Source organism: Bos indicus, chromosome 3 (assembly GCF_029378745.1).
Source record: "Bos indicus isolate NIAB-ARS_2022 breed Sahiwal x Tharparkar chromosome 3, NIAB-ARS_B.indTharparkar_mat_pri_1.0, whole genome shotgun sequence".
NCBI classification, from domain to species: Eukaryota; Metazoa; Chordata; class Mammalia; order Artiodactyla; family Bovidae; genus Bos; species Bos indicus.
Window position 1 is genome coordinate 59,437,840 of NC_091762.1, and position 13,687 is coordinate 59,451,526.

The 13,687-nt window shown below is 43.2% G+C and overlaps 1 protein-coding gene across 8 annotated transcripts in view; it reads left to right on the forward strand.

The window, feature by feature from the left end:
- MCOLN2 (mucolipin TRP cation channel 2) overlaps nucleotides 1–13,687 on the forward strand; it is an 89,404-nt gene that overhangs the window by 51,765 nt on the left and 23,952 nt on the right. For 6 of the 8 annotated variants that reach the window (XM_070786203.1, XM_070786200.1, XM_070786198.1 and 3 more), the window contains exons 12-13: nucleotides 7,683–7,889; nucleotides 9,693–9,814. In XM_070786203.1, the coding sequence (XP_070642304.1) occupies nucleotides 7,683–7,889; nucleotides 9,693–9,814 (329 nt within the window). Of the gene's footprint in view, nucleotides 1–644; nucleotides 3,152–7,682; nucleotides 7,890–9,692; nucleotides 9,815–12,231; nucleotides 13,036–13,687 lie in introns of those variants that run through there. The other 2 variants (XM_019957185.2, XM_070786204.1) reach the window with 2 other exon arrangements.

Below are 13,687 nucleotides of genomic sequence, written 5' to 3' on the forward strand. Positions count from 1 at the left end.
ACCCCTGGGTCTGGAAGATCCCCTGGAGAAGGGTATGATGGCAACCCACTCCAGGATTCTTGCCTGGAGAATCCCCATGGACAGAGGAGCCTGGCAGGTTACAGTCCATGGGGTTGCAAAGAGTCAGGCACACATCTTCCCTATCCCATCATTGTTCTGGAAGATGCTCAGAAATGTTGTTTTAATTTTACCAAACTAGCTACCATTCTCAAGTGCTATGTGCTAAATAGATAAGGTGCCCATGTTCTTTTCCTCCCTTGGTCTGTTAGCCCTCCCATTAACACTGTGGGAAATATTCTTATCTTTAGACAGAAAATAAGGATCTTAATAAGTTAGATTCCTGGGGTTGAATAGTTAGTGAATGGCTGAGATAGGATTCACACCCAGGTCACCTTTACCTTAATACACATCATTTGACCAATAAGCTGAAGGCTTTTCTTCTTTTCTTTTCTTGGCATTACCTAGAACAAATCATTACAAAAGAGCATTTAGTCTGACTCAAGAGTGGATCGACCATGAGAGGAAAGCCGAGTCATTAGTCTTCTTTCTTTCAATATGTGTCAAGGTTACCTTGTGAAAAATGGTGTTCTTTGCTTTGTGAGTCTTAACTGTATTTTCATTTCTTCCGTTCTGTCCTTTCAAAGAGTCCAGAGGATCAGCACTATCCAAGAAAAATATGAGAGCTACAAATGATAGCCATGTCTGTACTTTTAAATTTTTTCTAGTAGCCACATTAAAATTTTTTTCAGAGAAATGGATGAAATTGATTTTAATTATGCATTTTATTTAATCCAATATATTTCAAATATGACTTCAGCCTGTATTCAATATAAAACATTGAGGTATTTTACATTCCTTTTTTAGGCACCGAGTCTTTGAGATCTGGTGGGCATTTTGTCCTGACAGCACACGTCAGCCTGGACTGGCTATTCATCAGATGTTCCATAGTCACCCGGAGCTGGTGCTGCCATATTGGATGTTTCACCTCTTGACTTATGTCTCTTAGTTAATCTCACTTCTCCCCTGGAGGAGTAGAGAGATAAGAACTATATCTCTGGGGTTGTATAGCAGGTCTGTTTATGGCTTCTATCTCCCATTCCTAACCAAGCTGATCTATTTGGAAAACACAGAGTTGAGTTAATTCAGTGGCTGCACTGCTCAATAGTTAGAGAAAACCTTCACTTTGGTTTTGGACTTCAGTTTTTTCTTCTCCATATTGCTTCTTCTTTGGGTCTAAAGTTAGAATTGTTTACTTCCCCTGCACATCTCTCTCCAAACCAATCCAAATGGTCAAAAAATGTCAGGTTCTGCCAGTCAGTCACTATCTGTTGAATCAGAAGACCTTCAAGTATTGTCTGAAAGCCGGACGGCACCATAGTGAGCATTTTCTAGAATTTCTAGAATCACAGCTAGCTTGGGTGTAGAAGCTCAATCGCTCTTTAAACAAACAAAAAACTCTAAAGAGAAGATATCAGAAAAACCGGAATTTCACCCTGATGCTTGTCTGGCAGCAGGAATCCCACATTTTAGCTTCTGGGTTTCCTGTTAGACATCAGATTTCAATGGTTCAACTGAAAGAGAATAAAAATACAAGTGTCCTGCCAACGTTTACTCCAGCACTAATGGACATTGGCACAACGCCCTTTCAAAATGTGTGAGCATGGTGGGCTGGAGCCTGTTGCTGTTTAATAATTCAAGATGAGGACTGGAAGAACATAATTGTAACGCGGCTTTGACATTTCCACAGTACTTTCTGAGGAATATACTGCAGTCTTGCATTTATTGTCCCCATTTTTCAAATGAAAAGACAAAGCATTGAAAAATCACTGGTCTTCGCTGATGCCATGGGTAAAATTTCAGTGGCACCAGAGTTATACCTTCTTGCTTTCAAGGCCTCTGGTTTTATCCAAGCACCTCTCTTATTCAAAACAACTATTAGCTGGTTAAAACATTTTATATGAATGCTACATGAGACTCTTAGCACCAACTCTTGAAGCAAATTTTTATGTCACTCTCTGACATAAGCCATTGCAATTTGTGCTTTCATTCACATGAAAGTTCTTTTTCACTCAATTGAACAATGATCATTTGTGGAACGAATGCTTGGATTTTCACTGTGGTAGCCTGGAGCCTGTGGAGACTCTTTGTGGAGATATCCATTTGATATTTATTCAACATCTACTGTGCCCCCAACACTGTCAGATTCTTCTAGCCCAAATTCTTAGAGGACAGGGACCATGGATTATTGCTTTTTGCATTCCTCATGTCAAGTGTGGTACCTAGAACATGGTAAGGGCTCAGCAAGTTTGCTGAATGACAAGAAACAGAGACATAGCAGTACCTGCTTTCTGGGGACTTACAAACTTGTAAGAACCAAAGAAATTTCCTAGGAATGCATCTGTAGCCTGGAGGCACATTAGGACCTTATTTCTCTTTACCTTGGGTATTTTTTTAATCTCTATTTTTTAAAAATTTAAGTATGGTTGATTTGGAGAAGGAATGGCAACCCATTCCAGTATTCTTGCCTGGGAAATCCCATGGACAGAGGAGCCTGGCAAGTTACAGTCCACAGGGTCATAAAAGTGTTGGACACAACTTAGCAACTAAACAACATATTGATTTACAGTGTTTCAAGTATACAGCAAAGTGAGTCGGTTATACATACACACACACATATATATTCTTTTTCAGATTCTTTTCCATCATAGGTATCACAATATATTCAATACAGTTCCCTATGCTATATAGTAGGTCCTACTTGTTTTGCTCAGTCGTGTCCGAACCTCAGCGACCCCATGGACTACAGCCTTCCAGGCTCCTCCATCCATGGGATTTTCCAGGCAGGAGTACTGGAGTGGGATGCCATCGCCTTCTCCGATATAGTAGTGTGTACCTGTTAATTCCAGTTTCCTAATTTATCCTCCTCCCCTTTTCCCTTTGGTAACCATAAGTTTATTTTCTATGTCTATGAGTCTATTTCTGTTTTGTAAATAAGATCATTTATATTGTATTTTAGTTTCCACATGTAAGTGGAATCCACATATAAGCTATCATGTGATATTTGTCTGTCTCTGTCTGACTTACTTAGTATGATAATCTCTAAGTCCATCCATATTGTTGGAAATGGCATTATTTCATCTTTTTATGGCTGAATAATATTCCATTATATATATATATATATATATATATATATATATATATATATATCTTCTTTATCCATTCATCTGTTGATGACATTTGAGTTGCTTCCATGTTCCATGTTTTGGCTGTTGTAAATGCTACAAATATTGGAATGCATATATCTTTTTGAATTAGACTTTTCTCTGGATATATGCCCAGGAGTGGGTTTCTGTATCAAATGTAGCTCTAGTTTTTTAAAGACCCTCCATACTGTTCTTCACATTAGGTATTTTTAAAGCTAACTTATACTGTGGATCTTGGCCACTGAAACTAGCTCACAGCCACTTCTTATGGTATGAAATGGTAGAGTATGTACCATTTACTTACCTTATTAGGTCTCTATTTAACTTTTTGGTGGGTTAAAATAAATCTCACGTGCCCAGAGAAGAGGGAGATAAATAACGCTAAATATAAGAGGGAGATAAAAAATGCTGAGATGCATATTATGTCCAAACTGATTCTAAGTAACTGTACAGGAAACTAAGGGATGAATTTGCACTGCGCCCACCAACTCGCAGTTCTGGAACTTGAAACACAGACTGCTGGACGTTCTTGACACTAAAGAAAGGAATTGGCCAGTTTCCAAGAGAAACTGAGAAATATGGATTAAAAAAAATTTTTTAAGTAATTAATTTTTGGTTCTGCTGGGCCTTCATTGCTTTTCGCGGACTTTCTTTAGCTGTAGCGAGTGGGGTCTGCTCTGTGTTGCAGTGCTCAGGCTGCTCACTGTGGTGGTGTCTCTTGCTGCCTTGTGAGGGCTCCAGGGCACATGGGCTTCAGTAGTTGCGCACACGAGCTTTGTTGCTCCTTGGCATGTGGAGTCTTCCTGGACCAGGGATCAAACCCATGTCCCCTGCACTGGCAGGTGGATTCTAAACCACTGTGCCACCAGGGAAGTCCCAAGGAATATGGATTATTAATGGTGCTATCAGAGTTGTAATCGATGTTCATAGAAACCAACTTGAACCACATTGTCTTAAGGCCAGTGGTGGGGTGGAAACTAGTTACTCTGGGAACTGCCTGTCTTATTATTAAATTATCTGCATATTAATAAGTGATTTGCTCCAATGGATGTTCCCTCCAGATCTCTGTGGAGAGTGACTTTAGTCCAGGTCTTCAGAGTTGTTGCCGATGTAGCAAAGCCATGGGCATGATTCTTATTTGGGGTATGTCTGTATGCTCTCCCTTGGTTACAGAATTTACCCCGTGAATCTGTCATGGACTGGGAGTTTGCTAGCTGGTTGGGGTACAGAGAAGTATGCAAACAACAATTAGAAACCAGTAGTTTCTTCTGTGGTTCTTACTGTTATAGAGAACAAATTAGAGCTGCCAGGGCAGTCTGTCTTGATGTAAGACTGAAATAGCCCTTCAAAACTGGCTTCATTGGACAGAGACGATGACGGATGTACCAGATGAAGAGAATAAATCCCAGAGAGGTGACCCAGGTGTTGTGAGAGGAGGCAGACACACGATCTTGACACTGCCATTCAAGGGATGGCATGAGGCCCCATAAATGAGGAACTTACTCCAGGGTTCTTGGTTTGGATTTTTACTTTGCCTCCAGACTTTGCATTATTGTTAAGCAAGAGAAACGATCTGAAGGCTATGTTCTTTGAAGTTTAGATTTTACTGCAGCTTAGACTGGAGGCCGAAGAGGTTGGAGTGAGAAAGACTTCCCTGGAGTTTTCTGTAATAAATATTTAAGTGTGACATCAGAGAGGGGGTAGAAAGAGTGGGTTAGAGAAACACCATACAAACAGACAAACCTTATTAGAGAGCAGAGCAGGAAAAATAAGTTCATTCAACACACTGCTTTTTTTTTAAATTGAATTATAGTTGATTTACAGTGTTAGTTAATTTCTGCTGTACAGCAACATGACTGTTATACATATATATAGATTCTTTCTTTAAATATTCTTTTCCATGTGGTTTATCGAGGTTCCCTGTGCTATATAGTAGACTTTGTTGTTTATCCATTCTATATATAATTGCTTACACCTGCTAACCCCAACCTTCCACTCCAGCCCTCCTCCAGCCCCCTCCTCTTAGTAACCACAAATCTGTTCTCTATGTCAGTGAGTCTGTCTGACATAGAAAACAGTCTCTGTCTCTATTCCACAGATAGGTTTCTTTTGTATTGTATTTTAGATTTCACATATAAACAACACATAGTTTTAAGCACTTGATTATTTTGGAGTAATCTTTTTCTGGTAGGAAGCTGCAATGGCAGACAGAGATAGAGAAATTTGGAAGGGAAACCCATTTTCTGGGCTCAGCTGGTGGGAGCTATTATTGTGTTGCATGTGAATCCATATTGATAACACAGCTCCGAACTGGAAATGTCCCAGAGACATTCACAGGGACTTGTCCCCACAGCCACACACGCTGGCTTGATGGATGTACTGGCCCCTCCTCCCGCTAAGGACAGAATAGGTTCTGTTTCAGCTTTACAGCAACCTGTTGTATCTGCATTTCTGAAAACTTTTAATCGCCTTTTGCCTATTAAGTCATTATCATTCTTCACATAGAAACTTTTCACACTCATCTAATGTTTAACTCTCTGACCTCAGAGACTTCATTCATTAAGCACTTGCTGTTTACTTTCTGTGGATATGGCAGCTGGTGGTCATGCACATAAGCCGGGTGGGGGCTGCGAGCCTCCTGGGGCATTCCACACCAGCCCCTGCCCAGCTCTGCCCCCAAGGCTTCAGGTGTTCAGTCAGCCTCTTGCTAATTACCTCCTGTCCCTGCCTCTACCCGCCCCTTAAACTGGCCTTGTCTGGAACAGAGTCCATCCGAGGTTCCTCCCCCACCCTCCTGGGCTTACTTTCTCCCCACTTTCCTCTGGATTCCTTGCAGTCCTGGGCCCCTGCACTCTGTCCAACTGGCACCCTGGACCCTGAGCTTCTCATTCTAGGAGATCTTCACATGCCAAGGAAACAGAGAGCAGATCCTATCCCTCTTCTGTCCAAGTTTTCACTCTTCTCCAGGGAAGGCGGGATTAGTCTGAAATATTTAGAAGCCCAGACAAGGCTCTGTGAGCACAGCACATACTCACTCTCCAACCACTCCTTAGGCTCTGCACCTGTTCCCTCCATATTCACTGAGCAAATTTATCTTCCTCCTCTCACTGATGAGCACCTCGGCTTTCAGGCCTGACTTCTCAGGGTCACTCCTTAGGCAGCCCACCCAGCTCCGCCACAGGTGTTAGGTTTCTTGGCAGTGGCCAGTCCACTGTTAGCGGGGGAGCCCTCAGAAGACACACCATGATCATTCATCCTAATGCACTTTCCCACCTCTGGTAATCTTTAGCTTTTAAGGCTCGAAAATTATCTGAATCCATGGTTGGAAAGGCTACAAAGAAACCAATTTTCTTGAGCCTCTGTCTCTGGCCCTTCCACCTTTGCTGGCGCTCTGCAGTTCTTTCAGAAAGCAGTTTAGCAGATTTTAGCCTTAAAATGTTAATCGTGGGCTTCCCTGGTGGCTCAGTGATGAAGAATCTGCCTGCCCATGCAGGAGACACTGGTTCGATCCCTCATCTGGGAAGACCTCACCTGCTGCAGAGCAACTAAGCACATGCACCACAACTACTGAGCCCCCGCTCCGCAATGGGGGGAGCCCCCGCTCCGCAATGGGAGGAGCCCCTGCTCCGCAAGAGAGGAGCCCCCGCTCCGCAATGGGAGGAGCTCCCACTTCACAATGAGAGGAGCCACCTCAATGAGAAGCCTGCACATCGCAACTAGAGTGCAGCCCCTGCTCACTGCAACTAGAGAAAAGCCAGTACAACAGTGAAGACCACACATGGCCAAAAAAAAAAAAAAAAAAAAGTTGATACTGAGACCTAATAATAGGAAAAAACTCAGTGCCGAGAAGTGTGATTTGCATTGTTCTTTACAAGAGCAAACATGATTAGGATGTCCAGTGAAAGGGAAATAGTTACAGTTGACATTTCCAACAAATCATCTCTGGGTATGAATAATACAAGACTGTGTTAAGTAGAAAAGAAAGAAAAATCTGATCCAAAATTGTCAGGTGACATGATCACAAATATATAAAAAGTCATTGGAAAAGACCCTGATGCTGGGAAAGACTGAAGGCAGGAAGAGAAGGGGGTGACAGAGGATGAGATGGTTGGATGGCATTATTGACTCAATGGACATGAGTTTGAGCAAACTCTGAGAGACAGAGGACAGGGAAGCATGGGTGCCACAGTCCATGGGGTTGCAAAGAGTCAAACATGACTTAGCATCTGAACAACAACAACAACAGAAAGAGTGCAAAGGGAAAAAACTGAGAGAGGTGCCAAGAAATTATCTTTGTGAATGTAGAGGAGAGTTTTGAGTAACAATTTGCAATGCATGGTATTCCAGGTGCCCTAAAGTGAATGTCAATTGTAATAAGAATGGCAGCACCAACGTCTTCAACAAAACCAGCTAACTAGATACTTCTCTACTTCGTTGGCTAGCATATCTCAGACTACTTTTGGTCTCCCTCTTCCACAGTTTGAAAATCTGAACACGGTTGCTGAGTGTCTGTTTTCTCTGGTCAACGGTGATGACATGTATGCGACCTTTGCTCACATCCAGCAGAAGAGCCACTTGGTGTGGCTGTTCAGTCGCCTGTATTTATATTCCTTCATCAGCCTTTTCATATACATGATTCTCAGCCTTTTCATTGCAATTATTACAGACTCTTATGACACCATTAAGGTAAGCAGTTATCATTATTTCCTACCAAAAACTATTGCAAATTCTGTATAGATTGGAACATAGGAAAATACTGTAGTTTTTTACTTACTTAAAATACTATAGTTTTACTTAGATTTTTGAGATTTTGTAGAAAAGAAACTTTTTAGATGCTGGGGGTTCATTTTAAATATGCATTTAGGACATTGTCCTTGGTGCCCAGATTGGGGTGGACTGGTTTGGAGGTATAGTGGAAAAGAGAAAGGAAATGGGTAAAGATGGGCCTGCCTGCCTGCTAAGTCGCTTCAGTTGTGTCTGACTCTAAGTGACCCTATGGACTATAACCCGCCAGGCTCCTCTGTCCATGGGATTCTCCAGGCAAGAATACTGGAGTGGGCTGTCATACCCTCCTTCAGTGGATCTTCCCGACCCAGGGATCGAACCCCTGTCTCCTGCATTGCAGGCAGATTCTTTACCACTGAGCCACAGGGGAAGCCCGTAAGGATGGGCTGAATTTGGTAAATCAGGTAGTTGGGCTGTGGATCTTAGTGCTTACAGGCGTACGTGCCTGTCCTGGAACTTCGGCTTTGAGTGCTAAGTTTCGGTGATAAGGGGTGACCATCTTCCTGACAACTGTCCAGATGTGGGCACCCCTCAAACACTGGAAGCCACTCGTGTGATGCAGGTTTCCTTTAAGTTACAAATCTAAGGCTTTTGTGGCTGTTTAGCTTCCTACCTTCCTAAGCTACCCAGTGGACCCTGTGTCCTTTCAGACTGGGTCCATTTAACTGATCTGTAGCATGAAGGAAGTCCTGTAAACTCGGGCGGTGATGTCTCCACAGCAGGTGGTCGTGCTTGGAGCCAGCACCCTGTTTGGGGCCAGCATCTGAGCAACCAGGGATTCCATGTCCATGTCCTGTGGTGTTGTACTCTTCTTGAAGCTTCTCAGAAGCTTCCCAGAAGAAGCCAGTCCGTTGGAAATACTCCTGAGCATTTTGCGCAGAAGGGGACACATGTTCCTGTAGGAATGGGTGGTTGGCTGCAGGGGGGCTGGTCATGGGGAGAGGAGCCAGGCCTGCGCAGTGTGGGTGCTGTCCTTGGATGTGGCAGTGTCCCTATGAGGGTGCCAAGCCTTGGAGACCTGGTGGATGATCTCACTGAACTCGAGGGGAGGGGTCTCTCAGAGTCTCTGTGTCTGCTTGGAGGAACCTACTGCCTTCTACCTCCCTAAGCAACCAGCTTCTATAAAACTTCCCAGCCCAACTCCACATGGGCAGTGTGGGAAAGGGGAGGTTTCTCTTGGGCTTGCAGTGAACACGAAAGCTTTAGACTGCTATTTCCTTCACTCCTTTGATTAACATGCCTCTAGGCTTCCTTGGTGGCTCAGTGGTAAAGAATCCGCCTGCCAGTGCAGGAGATGGGGTTTAGATCCCTGGGTCGGAAAGGTCTCCTGGAGAAAGAAATGGCAACCCACTCCAGTATTCTTGCCTGGGAAACCCCATGGACAGAGGAGCCTGGTGGACTACAGTCCATGGGGTCACAAGAGTCAGGCACGGCTTAGCAACTAAACCATAACAACAACAACCCTTCCCCCACTAAGGCTTGCTTTCTGGAGTTTTCCTCCGAATGGCTCTCTGTTCCCATGGTAGCCCTGGCTTGGCTTTCAAGGGACCCAGAGATTGATTATTATTGTTAATATCAGTTCTTAGATCCAAGCTTGCAACGTGGGAGAGTTTTATTTTAGCAGAGGTGGGTTTGGTTCGTTGACAAAGGGAGCAATTTCTCATGCTATATAAATAAGGTAACCACATTGTGTACTTTTTAAAGAAATACCAACAGAATGGGTTTCCTGCCACGGATCTTCAGGAATTCCTGAAGGAGTGTAGTAGCAAAGAGAAGTGTCAGGAAGAGTCACCAGCCTTCCTGTCCAGCATCTGCTGTCTGAGGAGGTCAGTATTGTGTCGAGTCAGGTCTCCATGCTCCCAGGATGAGATGCTCTGTTGCCTTAACAAAGAGTCCTCCCAGGGCAAACGCTGCACTCAGAAATCAGCTGATTGGAGGAAACAATGCAGCCCTCCTTTCTTTCCTCCCACTGCACTTGGCTTTAGAAATCTATTGTTTCTTATAAAACAAGGTACAAAGGTACAGGACATGGTTGGAGTCTCTTGGGAATGTTAAAGCCTGTTATGAGAAGGCATGAATTATGTCCCTGAAGGCAAGAGGGTGGGCTGCCCACAGGAAGAGATCAGAATCCTTCATTTATAGGTGTAGCTCCAGGAATGCCAAAGATGTTTTCCCCTTTTCACGATTTACTAGACATTATTTAGAAGTGCTCCATCATACCATTTCAAATCCCAAGATGCAGTTACTTGAAGGTTTCAAGTAACCTTCCTTGAGCAGAGCAGAAAATCTGCTTGAGAGGGGCTCTGTGTGTCCTTGGCTGCAAACACAAATCAATTGATCAATGGCTCTTTGCTCACCATTCATCGGGGCACTTACATAGTCCGGACCTCAGTGGCAAAACCTCCACACAGTGGGTTGGGGACCAGAATGGAGGACACATGAGGAAAATCTTAACTGTGCCCATGTTTGTTTTCATCGCAAGTCAGGGATGGGGGTTGTTAGCTAGAAGTATCCCCGACTCGCGTCTTTTGAGAAGCATCGCTAAACCAGAGTCCTGAAGGAAGAGGAAGAACATAATTGCTACTTAAAATCACAGGATGTATTTTTCGTTAATCAATTCGTACTGCATCTTGGGATTTGAAATGGTATGATGGAGCACTTGTAAATAATGTCTAGTAAATATGAAATGAGATCTTCTGAGAAGAGTTAAGTTTTTACAATCACATTTTATCCTCTCAGAGCATTAAAGTGTTGCCGTGGAAGCAGGGATAAAGGGAAATTAATTTTCTTAATAGGCAGCTGCCTCCTAAGGGGTACTTTACATAAGGTACCTTTTCTAATTAGAAAGTTGCTTTTCTAATCTGTAGTTAACCGTAAATTAAAAAAAAATCATCTCAGAATGTAAAATAGTTGTGAACACTGGACAGTAATGGATAGGTTTTTGGTGCTTGATTTTTGGACCTTGGTTTGTACCCAAAAAAGCCCCAGAGGGTTGTTAGATGATTCCTCATGCAGCCATATGAAACAAGTGAAAGATTTAAAGAGTGAACTGCAGGACTGATTGATAAGATTGAGTCTGGCTGGTGAGAACAGAGCAACATCAGCAGGCAGTTTTCCCCAAGGTGAACTAAGGCTTGTGGAGAAGGTGTGTCTGGTGCGAAGAAGAGTCTGCTCATAGTGAGCAATGAGAGAATTAGCAGAACAGGAGGGTCAGCCAAAGGAAACCAAGTGAAGAACAGGATGTTGAGAGTTTTGGAAAAAGAGGAGAGCAAAAATAGAAACAGAAGTGGCTGTTACCAAAGATGGCCATGGGTGAAGTCAGCTTGATCGGTTTTAGCTGAATAATAGGATCAAAGCCTGGAATCGAGGGGGATCTGGCTGGACCCTGCACAGAAACAGTGAAGGTCATAGGGTCTAATGAGGGAAATGGGTTGTACTGAGGCCTTGGAACAAGTGATGGTTTTGAAATCATTGAAAACTAAATATACCTGGATGTGTTTAACAGCTGGAATCTTAAGATTGAAATAAAATTTAGGAAGATGACTTAATTCTATGAGTCTAGGACTCATTTTATGACTGGAGAGTACATGTTGGAGAAGAACCATAAAGGCATCACAAGTGTTGGTATCTGAGCCCCTCTCCAGTGCCCATGACACGCAACCCAAGTATCACAGCTCTGCCTCCTGCAGAGCACAGCCAGGTTGCTCTTCTTTAACCAAAGCAGCAAAACCACCACAGACTCATTCTCTCTTGAATAATTGACAGAGCCTCTAGCCTGATGGTCAGAACACTGGGGTTTTCATTTTGGATCCTGCCAATTACTGAATGTGTCCCATGACCTTTCCTAAGCCTCTGGGTCCCTCTGTGGTATCATCAGGGTGGAACAAGTAGCTTCTCTCTTCTGGTTCTATGGGGAGGTATACTTCTGGTCTGGTTCTCTGGAGGGCTGTGCTGGTTTGAGAAGATGCAGTTAATCTTTCCCCTTCTCTACCATAGTGAAGGAGGAAAATATGCAGTTCTAGCCATGGAGATGGAGGGTGGACAGCTCCTCAAAATTGCCAGAAGCATCTAGTCAAACCCCAAATAATGTAAATTGTCCTTAAGTTTTCTTCCACTTATATGTTGCACTCAGCATGTCAGTAACTTATGTATGCCTACATGATAGAGCATGTATTCCTGTTCCATCTCAAAGAGTTTTAAGTTATTGCTCTCTTTTCTCTACTTCTCCCCCTTTCTGTTACAGGAATAGAAGTGATGACCATTTGATACTTATTAACTAAAATCCTCATGCTGATGATGATCAAGTTTCAGGTCTCCATATTGAATGACAATGTAGAGGGGCCCCAAATGGCTTGGACCAGCACTTCCAAAAATACCAATTGTGGATGGGGAAAGAGGACTGACTGTCAGCTGGCTGAATAGAACTGAAGTTCCATAGTTCCTTTTTATAAACTTGAATGATGAAGAATAGACCACAGTCACCTCCTGGGCATTAGTGTCATAGAGCAGTGAAATTCTGTCTTGGTGTTTTAAATTATGATGTCATACTTCAGAGTGTGTAAAACAATGGTATTTAAAGCCATGTATTTGAAGATGTGAGTTTATCATCAAATATGGGTTTGTCTTAAAAGTGATTCTTGGGTTAGAAGACATTTCTTGATCCATGGTCTGCACAAGACAGAAATTGGTTGCAATACCAACCTAGAAACTCAATGCTGGAGAACTATTAAGCCATGTAAAGATTACACTTAAGTCAACAAAAAAGCCTCTTGCAGTGGACATTTCTTGGCCTATGTTTTCCTATGGTCTTCTCAGAGTGATCTGAAGAAACTGTTGGTAAAGTCAGTGGGAAGAATTGGAAACAGTCATTTGGACACCTTGTCACTTATGCTCCTTGTTGATTGTACACCCAGGACATGTGGACATTATACTACAGCAGTGGTCACTCATTTTAACACCTGAACTCCACTGTGGTGGGAAGTTACCCTTGTCAAGCAAGGAAGGTGGTATTTTTCCCCAAAATAAATTAAATTTATTTTTATCAAAACATATGGAACTGTTGGCCTTCCCTGGTGGCTCAGACAGTAAAGAATCTGCAATGTGAGAGACCTGGGTTCAATCCCTGGGTTGGGAAGATCCCCTGGAGAAGGGAACAGCTACCCACTCCAGTATCCTTGCCTGGAGAATTCCATGGACATAGGAGCCTGGCAGGCTACAGTCCATGGGGTCACAAAGAGTCAGACACAACTCAGGTCTATACACAAAATACTTTGCTAAACTTATCATTTTAGTTATAAACTTCTTTACTTACAAAAAAAAATGTTGTTACATTCAAGTTTTAAATTAAAGACTATTTAACCCGTATTTCTCGGAGAAGGCAATGGCAACCCACTCCAGTACTCTTGCCTGGCAAATCCCATGGACGGAGGAGCCTGGTGGGCTGCAGTCCATGGAGTCGCTAGGAGTCGGACACGACTGAGCGACTTCACTTTTACTTTTCACTTTCATGCATTGGAGAAGGCAATGGCAACCCACTCCAGTGTTCTTGCCTGGAGAATCCCAGGGACGGGGGAGCCTGGTGGACTGCCGTCTCTGGGGTTGCACAGAGTCAGACACAACTGAAGCGACTTGGCAGTGGCAGTGGCAACCCGTATTTCTAGGGTCATCCCCATGCAGAATCATTGTGCCATTAGCTCACT